The 10874-nt window shown below is 39.4% G+C and overlaps 1 protein-coding gene across 1 annotated transcript; it reads right to left on the reverse strand.

Annotated features, from left to right (window-relative positions):
• Positions 1 to 933: 933 nt before the first annotated feature.
• On the reverse strand, positions 934 to 7599 carry Vha16 (vacuolar H+ ATP synthase 16 kDa proteolipid subunit). The gene is made up of 3 exons (XM_076768660.1): positions 7265 to 7599; positions 4867 to 5056; positions 934 to 4327 (listed from the first exon to the last, which is right to left on the reverse strand). Exons 1-3 carry the CDS (start codon positions 7344 to 7346, stop codon positions 4123 to 4125), a joined length of 477 nt encoding a protein of 158 aa, XP_076624775.1. The 5' UTR covers positions 7347 to 7599; the 3' UTR covers positions 934 to 4122.
• Positions 7600 to 10874: the final 3275 nt, after the last annotated feature.

The raw sequence follows: 10874 nt of genomic DNA on the forward strand, positions 1-10874 counted from the left end.
CTCCGATATATTTCTTCAAATATTTACAGACTCCGCAAAAGTTTGCAATAGTTTAAAACAATGTTTTTCTTGTTACCGATCCACATGCGCATCGTAGACCGTTTACTCGGATAACGTTCGGTAGTTCAGTTAACAACGATAATGTTATCTTCGAAATCAGAATCGAGAGGCGTGTGTAACTTACTTTTTAGAACGACCTGAATTTATCTGCCGTGTACAGCGCGTGTAACTGCCCGCAGAACGAGCTCGGTTACGTAACGAGCTGGTACACGTTTTTGTTACATGTACTTTTTAACTGCAATTTTCGTTCAACGTAAATCCAATATTTAACGTTTACCAAATATGTTACGTAAAACAATAGCAAACGAGGAATAGAACGACTCGTGATCCTAATGCTTTGTTTCTTTCGTTTTTGGAAATAAAAGTAAAACGTTTGACGAATCAGTTAAACGAAGCATAGATATATATTTCTGCGTAATGTTAATCCTCTTCAAAGTATAACGTATCATTTCTCTAGAATGCAATAATTATAAACGATGGTATAGGAAAAGCAAATTTCTATGTATGTAAAAGTACGTGTTGTTTGGTACTCACGATACATCCTGTATCAAAACTAGTAGATATAAATCACGACAGTGTTTTATCTATAATCTTCTCAATCGCTTGCAACATACCACAAATGCTCTTAAGTAAATAACATACACGATATATCTCCTTTTTTGTAAAAGAGCAAGTTTGTTTAAGCAATTCATAATCTACATACTTAACATTTTTTTAAGAATTTAAATTAAATTACCAGCAAACTGTATATATGTATAATAGTAGTTTAAGATTTCAACTATGTGACTTTCACTTTTATATTAATATTAAAATATTGAATCATGCTTTATATACATATTTCGACACGCTATACATCGTAAGTACCAGGCAACGTATGCAATCAAATGTTTATTTATATTACATATATAAATCTATTCCTTTTACACCACTGTTTGTAATTTTTCCATTCTAAACTAACAATTTGTCGTATCTCGAAAAGGATCTACAACGGGGGTCGAAAACATTACGCAAAATGTATGATCGACCACTTCCAAAATAACATTTATACAAGCATCGATGTTCCATTTAAATATTTAGTTTAGCAAATTAACGAAAAATCGATTTCTCGATGGTGCTCTCGCCTTTTGGCTATTTCTGTGTACTCGAAATTTTTAATACCAACACCGACGCGCGTAGATAGCACGGTGATGTTCTTCAAATCGAATGGCAGTGATAAAAAATGGATCAACTTCATGCACTTCGATTACTCTTACCGCTAATACGCTTCGAGTGTGTATACGCCATGAATAACAGCTAGGTTAAATTTCGATGATAAGTGAGTACTGATACTGTTTGTCCAAATTAAATTTTTATTAAACACGGTTTTTTTCTGTAACATCGAGGACAAATTATAACATAAATAATCATTATTATTATTGATCAGTATCACTTTTTTGCGCTCAACAATGAGTTTATTTTTTTTTTTTAGTAACACTGGAAGATAGTACGTGGGGTGGGGGAGCGGCGGTCGTGACAGCGGTCTTTCCCTCTATCAACCAATGCCTTTTTTTCATTTTTTTCTTTTTGGCTCTTCATTCATTCTTGTTCACTCGTACACGCATGCGTACAATTCACTCCCTTTCTTCTCGAGCACACGCGCTAGCAAACATCTTTTGCACGTTGTGTGTGTGTGATTTACTTTCTCTCAGCTACACAAGGTTTCGGTATACAATACCTAGCCCTAATCTAGCCTAAACTTTTTAATCGTACAGTGTAAAGCATGGCGGGTGATATATACATTACACGCGCTCAATGTATGATTAGATAGCAGATGTTTAATTATCGTTATTAAAGACTGGAGGGTAGGTAACGGGGGGGTCCAGTTGGGAAGGAAGGTAATTGGCATACAGCATATTCCGTGTGCTTGCGACTTCTTGAACATGTAGTGTGTGTTTAAAGTGAAGATCTTTCACTCGCTCGCTCTCTTTTTCTCGTTTACAGAAAAAGCCACCACCACCGCTCCCCGGCTCGCTTCTGCGTTTCGCTGATTACGCTAGTTACCCGAGAGTCTTTTCAAGAGGTTCTCGACTGTTCTTCCATTTCCGTTACGCCGTTTTCGGGTTCCGTTTCATTTTTTGTGTCGTGTCGTTGTTCAATTATTCGAAAGAGCAATTCAATCGTTCGGTGGGTCGGGCGCTATCTTGTTCGATTATTTTTTTTCACGATACGATGACGATGTACGTTGGTGCATAATTTTTTTTTCTTTTTCAAGCGAGGATCTATCGGCGATCAAACAAAAAGAACGTACCAGAAAGCTTATAACGACCGACTTTTCTCTTCTATTCCGCTCCGTAAGTGTTCTTATTTTTTCCTTTCCCGGATGTCCGGTTTCGAGAAACCGTACTCCCGCTGACGCGCGCTGATTTTGTTGTGTGAACTGAAAAAGTTTTGTGACATTCAGTGTTCGTGGTTCTTTTTCGTTTCTCTCCCGAAAATATATATGCGCCTACACGTGTTGAGCTTTGTTGTTTCCTTTAGATAGAAAATACTGCGCAGTTAATAAAATCTGGCAAGCGGGCGCAACGAGAATTTCCCTCTCTGTCCTCGATCCTGACAAATATTACAGGGGGGGGGGGGGGGGGGCGATGGCCGATCGAAAGGCCATAAGCACGCGCGGAGGGTTCACTATCAGCTCCCATGACAACGAACCTCCTCTCGGGTGAATTTAATTTACATTTTTCCACCGCCCCCCCCCGATTGTAATTCATTCTTGAAAACTTTTCGTGTAATGTGAAACTATCAAACGCACGTGTTAAGATTTTTTTTAAATTCAATTGTTCTTTATTCGAAAAAAAAAAAAGTTATTTTTCTCGCGCCGTTACAAGCGCCCGCTCGCCTGCACTGAACGAACTTATTATGGAATGTACAAATTGTTTTTTTTTTTTATATCATTATTATCTCGTAACCCCTTTTCTTAGGTAGTCATACATCTGCTGGAACGCACGGAATCAGTTTTGCTCGCCTCGCATACTCGTCGCTTCATCAACATATATATTTCTATATACATATCTCTAATGAGGCGCGAAATAAGTATGTTCAGCTCAGAAGAGGGGGGGGAATCACCGCCGGCCTTTGCGGTCATCCAAAATAATTCGTGAACCGTACACTGTTGCCCATAGTTAGTGGCGATTTCCTGCTACGCCCAGCAGCCACTGAATTGACTTAATACTATTATGTATCTGTCCATTGTCTACTCACATTCATTTCATTTTGTTTTTCTTCTAAAACTCCATTCCACATACTATACTTTGTGTATCTTGGTAGCTTCGATCGTACAATATCTGTTTATCTCTTTTTCTTTTTTCGTTCGAATACAGTTTGTACAATCATCGCGTATTATGCTGTTTTCCCTACACGCAACATGCGTGTTTCTTCTCACTTTTCCCATTCGAATATCGTAATTTCGTTTTCTTAGACTCTCGTCATAGAGACGTTTCACTTGCAATCTGTATGCTGCCGCTTTAATTGCATTTAATACATAATTGTGCTAAATATTCTTTTATCAATAACATTTGTTTCCTTTATACACTCAGTAGAGCCGATTATCTTAGGTTGATAATTCAATGTCAAACTACGCTACAAATGATTACTATACAGTGAAAGAGAAATGTTCGGCATGGGATATCGGGGTCTTTTTCTCCTCAGTGTAACTCCCTGTCGCCTGTCGCTTTTCGTTTCTTCTGTACACACATCCTCTTCTTGCAAGACTGAATTATATTTTTCTTGATTCAAATACTCGATCGATTAATAGGTTTTTTTTCAGCACTCTTGTTACTTGTTTGCGGTATTTTTCGATATTTGTGTCGTTTTATGTAATGAATAATGTAATTCTTAAATGCTCGGACTCTAATATATCAACTTCAATACAGTATTACAGAAGGATGCTTAGATGACGCGATGTGAGTATGCATGGAAAAATGTGTTTTAAGTAAAATGTTGAAACAAGTCGTAATTATTATAATAGTCGGGGAGCGCTGTTGGATGCAGGCGACGAGTCTTGCAATTCCTGCCACTAAAATTTGTTTACTTGGTGTACAAGTAGATGGCAACGATGAGACCATAGAGACCCAATACTTCGGCGAAGATTAGAATCAAGATCATACCAACAAACAGGCGAGGTTGTTGAGCAGTACCTCTTACACCTGCGTCACCAACAATACCAATGGCAAATCCAGCAGCTAGACCAGAAAAACCTACGGCTAAGCCAGCACCCAGATGAATAAAACCCCTAGTAAAAAGACCAAAAAAATTGCTTGTTAACTATAAGAAGGTAAGTAATTGTCAATTATATACAGATGTACTAACGTTAAATGAAGCAAAAGAACTTAGAACTAGTTAAGCCCCGATCTAATTAAGTAGAGGATACATACAGAAGCATTATTATGATTTTTATGGTAATCTATAACAATCTACAGAAATATTCTTTAATGTACAGTTAATAATAAAAATATGCAACATAGTAGGCATACTTTTAACATTTTCCTTTTAAAATTAATTCGTATTTTCAGTATCCACAAGGTAGTATTTAGATAGCATATAGTTCCTTACGATTTTTACTCTATAATTCATATATATGGGAATTTATAATATACAAAACATTCAGTACAATATATAGGAAAATAATATGCCTGTGTTTCAGAAACACTTACAATAGTACAAGACTCAAAGGACGAATATAACTTTTCTATAGTATGCTTAACCATTATGCTACCAGTGAGCTGAACTATTTAAACTTAAGTTAAATCAATTAAGAAAATTGTAACATACTTGTAAAGACTATATTTAGAAGGTTCTTCTAAACCACCAGCAATGAGAACTGCTACTACAAGACCATAAATGGCTATGATACCCGCCATGACAACAGGAATGATAGATTTCATGATAAGTTCTGGCCTCATGACAGACATTGCAGCAATTCCTGTGCCTGACTTTGCTGTGCCATATGCTGCTCCCAGAGCTGGAAGTAAAACAAGCAAAAGATTATACTTATTTTAATCATGATTATCTAGAAACAAGACTTACAACATATTGTTATATTAGAACAAAATAGAAAGTCCTCCCTTCAGCAAGGAAGACATAAAAGACAATATTTAATACATACAAATATAAAAAATACCCCAATTTCTAAATTTTAATTCAAGGTAATTATACAAACGTGTTGCTCGTATTACAGCAATTTTTTATTTAATTTTATGCTACATATTTGCAATATACAATTTATTCATTAACGCGAAGGTCTGGCAAATATACAATTTGGCTGAAAAGACTTTCTTTCAATAACTTATTGTATTCTATGAATACAGAACTTATTTTTGAATTAATTAAAATAAACAGGAACATTTTTAGCCTATAAATCTCGGACGCGTAAACTTTTCGCTTTTGTACGAAGAGAGGGGGTGGTTTGAAAACCACTGATGTACAGTGTGTGTTATTTCGTGCAATAATAAATAAACTATAATACGAAAGTATCGTAATATCGCTAAAAACATTTAATTCGTAGAAGAAAACAGTACAAAAATTGTTACGTTTCAGAATTAGAAATTTTTATGTCAAGTTTGATATGACAAGGACATCGATACCAACATATACTAACGTTCGATTTGTTTGAAATAAATGTAAATGAATATTGCATTTAAAATGTTTTCTTCTTATAAGAAAAGGCGTGACAAATCCTTGGTAGTTCATTAGAAATACTATTAGCGGGCCACCGAGGGCTATCGATCTCGTTTAATATTGATCCCAACGACGAGGTCGCGGACCCGATTTCGTCGTTGGTATTCGGCTCTATGACATTTTTCATTGAAGTCTCCTTAAAAGTTTCAGCATGCATACAGAAAAAGGGAGAAATTCGTGTTCAAGTTACAGGGTACGATACCGCCTCGCCTGGAAATCGCAGTCACATGATTCTCATGTTGGCAGTCACATGATAATCATGTAAGTCCCATCCCGTGAGTAGGGGGGCGTGGCACATGCACGGGACAATCATGCTTGGTGTGCCTTTCAATTTTCATTTCTTATCATTGTTATCAAGGAAATTCTACGTCCGTTCATAGAATGGACCAACCGTAATTCCTCGATAGCATTCGATGGACGAGGAACAAACGCGGAAACGTACAGGATCGGGTTAGATTTCGAAAGGAACTCGTCGATTCGAACTATATAATCGAGATCTGTTGAGCATTCCTCGGTTCCTCGTGCCTTTGGTTCGTGGGTCAATCTTCCTCGTGTGTCGTCGTCCATTCAAGACTGGCGCACACGGGAAAAGGGAGATTCGTATTGATTTCTCTGATAGAGACAGAAACGCACGAAAACTCCAAGTATGCGCGTCCACGGGTCTGTTCTCCCCGGAACGAACGCTTCCAAGAATCCGGGGAATCAATTAAATTCTGATCGATAAAGCGATTATCAGGTGGAATCTTCCGTTGCGATTTGTAATATCCTGCGACTTCCTCCGTCGTTGTGCACGGGGTACCTTTCATTGAAAAGTACTCAACGAGGTCAGCATTACGAAATAACCGTGGCCAGGCCGAACGCCGCGAACGCGTTTCTCTCGTAATGTAAAATTAAGCTCTCGGGTAGGTTGGACCGCGTTTACGGAACATTACGAAATCCCAGATCTACATACGTGCCTAGAAAAATGGCGCTTCAAAATTGAATCCGTATCCTTGACATCTTCGGCGGTTTCGGATCGGAACGCGCTCGTATTGTTGCACGACATTACATATCGCGAGCTGACAGGCTTGACAACGATAAATAGAGTATAGAACCGAAAAAAAATATATATATATGTATAAATCGTACAGTCGTACGAACATAGCAGATTATTATCGTCGATCTTTTTTCGAAGTTTTGTATCGATGGAAATTGTCTAAGATCCAATTAGTCGTGTCTCGTAACCGAACGAATTTAGATCGTCGACGGGGAGGTTGTCGCGCGACGAGAAAGCCGCTTAAACCGTCGGGGTTTACTCTGTTTTCGATACTTTGCATCGTCCGTAGGGGAGAAAATGGCGTGCTCGCAGGGTCGATTTGTCGACGTTAGGCGCGCCTCGACGGTCCACGATTCGCTCGTTGCCTTTAACGGACTTTTCCTATTCCCGGGCACGGTGTCAGAGGACCATCGCGATTCGCATCAGCCCCCCAAAATTCGAACAACAGAAACTTACCAGAAAATATGATGGCCGAGGCGGCGCCCATCACTCCGAAGAAGGGCGCGTAAACAGGCTTTTCCTCCGAAAGTTCGCTCATTGTTACGTGCTTGTTAATACCTCACGCCGTTAGTCGAATTATACACGAGTATTTACAGGTTGTCGGAACGCGACGACGATCTGAATCAGGAGCGATCTTCACTCACGCTCACTTCGCTAAACTAGTGCCACTGTCAAATATGGCCTACCGTACAGTAGTGCGGGTCATGTGACGAGTGACGAGCAAGAGAAGAAGAAGCTGCCACGACTCGGGAATGTCTATCCGCTTGCTATTGGTTCGCGACTGTGGGCTACAGTGTCGGAAGCGAATCCTGGCGCGCGTCTCATCTTTTATAACTGACGTCAAGCAACTCCATAGGTCCGTAAACGACCAATACGCATCTCCATCGCGCAGAGCTTTGTTCTTCGGAGCGCGTGACACGCGTTTCCTGTTCTTTTTCGCGTTTTACGGAATCTTTTATGCCTCCAATTGTCGAGAGAACACGTTAAATATTTCTGCAGAAACAACGTTTATCCCTCGAAAGTATTTGGTGTATAAACGCACGATATTTTGAGGTTAATTTCCTTAAACACACGAGTGCACGTGACTAGATTCAAACGTAACTAAGCAAACATGTCCCAATTCAAAGAATTAGTCAAAATTACGATCATTTTTCTGACATAAATATTTCCATTGGAATATTTAAATGTTCTTTTAATACCCGTGCATATTACAGGATAACGAAAGTTGACATATTGATATTTTGCGGTTCGTTTCAAAACTTCAGATTGTTCAATATATTTCAGTGTTTCTCAAACTGAGGCTCTATCTCGAGATAATATCTCTCGAAGGCATTTTATTCTTACTGCAAACATTCGTTACAAAATTTTCTTTTCTCGATAGTAGTAATATAATGAAAGAATCAGAAAGCTTGAATATTTGGAAATCCATCTTATCTACGATATTTGGAGGCAGAAAAAGACGATGTTAGGCCTTATAATCGTTTATGTAGTTTTGCATCACATACGTGTGCTAACAATTCTTTCCTTTATGAGTTTTATTCAGGTCTAAATACAGGAACAAATTAAACGTGGAACTGAATTTCAGAGTTAGACAACTACTCCAGGCTTACCTAATATCCCCCACTTAATTTCTAAGTGGCATCATCAACTCATGAAATTTAGATTTAATCGATGTTTGATATACTTTGTACTTATAAGATATTCATCACTTTTCATTCTACTTCTGTCAAAAATTAATAAAGAATACCAAATTTCACTAGATCTTTTATTTGAAATGAAATATTTTTGTCCGAAAGACAATAAAGAATTTATTATTGAAATACGAATACTTTTAGGATCTATTAAAAGAATAAAGTAATTTCACTGTCAGAGGTTTGAGAGACACTGATATATTGTATTCATGAACATGTAGAAATGTCGTTTTTTGAATGTTTCATTGATGCATTATAACGCAATATCGACTTATACGTATTAGTAGGACTTTATATAATTTTTCAAAGCGATACGTAGAACCTGCATCGATTCAAACGATCTTAACATTAATTATTGTTAATTTAATTTATTGTTCAGATTCGATAGTTAGAGCCAACACCTTAATTTCAAAACATGTGATCAAACATGTGGTCGACGGGAAGTAGCAGAGATGCCAGATTCGGCACCCGGTGCACTACTCACACATACCAGATCACGCGTACGTGAGCTCGTGGAGTTTCGGTAAGTCGACAAAGGCAAACTGACACATGCCTTCTTTCTCGATTATTCCGAAGCTGCCCGAAGTAATTTCGGACAGCCTCGTGGGAGTCGAGAGAGAAAGGCTCACACTTCCCTTCTCGCTCTTGAACAACTATTATCCGACCTCCCGTCAACAGGTCTCCACTGGCCTCTGCTGACCGCTGCTGACCACTCCTGGAATTTCTGACAACGTATAACGATTACTACTGACTTCTGCTAACCTCTGCTGGTCTTTGCTGATCTCTGTCAGCGTGTGCTTGTCTCTGCTGAACTTTCCTGGCCTCTGCCGAACGCTACTGACCACTGCAGGTATTTCTGATATTGTATAACGATTAATACTTACTACTGCATGCCCCTACAAGTCTCTGCTTGCCTTTGCAGGTTTCTGCTTGCCTGTGCATGCCTTTGCTGGCCTCTGCTGAACTCTGCTGACCGCTGCTGACCACTGCTGACTACCGTTTATATTTCTGGCAACGTACAACGATTACTACTGGCTACTGCTACCCTCTACTGACATCTGCCAACATCTCCCAGCCTCTGCTGACCTCTGCTGACCACCCCTAATGCTTCTGGCAACGTATACCGATTACAACTTGCTACTGCTTGCCCCTGCTAGTCTCTGCATGCCTCTGCATCCCTCTGCTGACCTCTGCTGGCCCCTGCTGACCACGCTGACCTTTGTTAACAACTTCTAACATGATGTACATATATTAAAACTTTGTATAATGTAAATCTATGACAATAAATGACATAATTTCAAAGAATTCTATGTGTTCTCATCACTTTTACCTTTCTTTTCCTTTCCCCATTATTCCTTTAGTTATAAGAAACCGTTTCTCTACTTAAAACTGGAATTCCAAAGTGCCCGGAGCGTTTTCTGAAATGCCGGTGACCTTGACCCACTTTCGAAACTGGGTCAAGGCCATCCGGATTTCCAAGTCGGCCGGAAGATTTCTAAAATTTCGAATGGCCTTGACCCACTTTCGAAATTGGGTCAAGGCCATTCGGATTTCCAAGTCGGCCGGAAGATTTCTAAAATTTCGAATGGCCTTGACCCACTTTCGAAATTGGGTCAAGGCCATTCGGATTTCCAAGTCGGCCGGAAGATTTCTAAAATTTCGAATGGCCTTGACCCACTTTCGAAATTGGGTCAAGGCCATCCGGATTTCCAAGTCGGCCAGAAGATTTCTAAAATTTCGAATGGCCTTGACCCACTTTCGAAACTGGGTCAAGGACAAATCCGGATTCTCAAACTGCCCGGAATTTTTCTAAGATTCGAATGGCCTTGACCCACTTTCGAAACTGGGCCAAGGTCAAGGTCAAATTCGGATTTCCAAAGTTCCCGGAACATTTCTAAAATGCTGGTGAACTTGCGAAGAAGGTGGTACGCATCTTATAGGTAAGAGAATGATTTGGAGAGGAAAAGGACGGTAAAAAATGATGAGAACACATTGAATACTTTGAAATTATATCATTTATTGTCATAGATTTACATTATACAACAATTTAATACATATAAACATATTATATTATATTACATCATGTCACAAGTTGTCAGCAACGGTCAGCAGTGGTCAGCGTTGGTCAGTTGACGTCGGGAGATGTTGGCAGAGGCCAGTTTAGGTCGGGAGATGCTGGCAGAGGTCAGCAGAGGCTGACAGTAGCCAGTAGTAATCGTTGTACGTTGCCAGAAATATAAACGGTGGTCAGCAGTGATCAGCAGCGGTCAGCAGAGGCCAACGGAGGCCAGCAGAGGCTGGCAGAGGTCAGTAGTAATCGTTATACGTTGTCAGAAATATAAGCGGTGGTCAGCAGAGGCCAGCAGAGGCTGGGA

This window comes from Colletes latitarsis, chromosome 1, assembly GCF_051014445.1.
Source record: "Colletes latitarsis isolate SP2378_abdomen chromosome 1, iyColLati1, whole genome shotgun sequence".
NCBI lineage: Eukaryota > Metazoa > Arthropoda > Insecta > Hymenoptera > Colletidae > Colletes > Colletes latitarsis.

Excerpts from the sequence above, each read along its gene's own strand:
- Vha16 (XM_076768660.1), bottom strand. The coding sequence starts at position 7,346 with ATGAGCGAACTTTCGGAGGAAAAGCCTGTTTACGCGCCCTTCTTCGGA. Across the intron at positions 5,057-7,264 it reads CTCGGCCATCATATTTTCTG|CTCTGGGAGCAGCATATGGC; the intron begins GTAAGTTTCTGT and ends TTTTACTTCCAG. Across the intron at positions 4,328-4,866 it reads TCTAAATATAGTCTTTACAA|GGGTTTTATTCATCTGGGTG; the intron begins GTATGTTACAAT and ends TCTTTTTACTAG.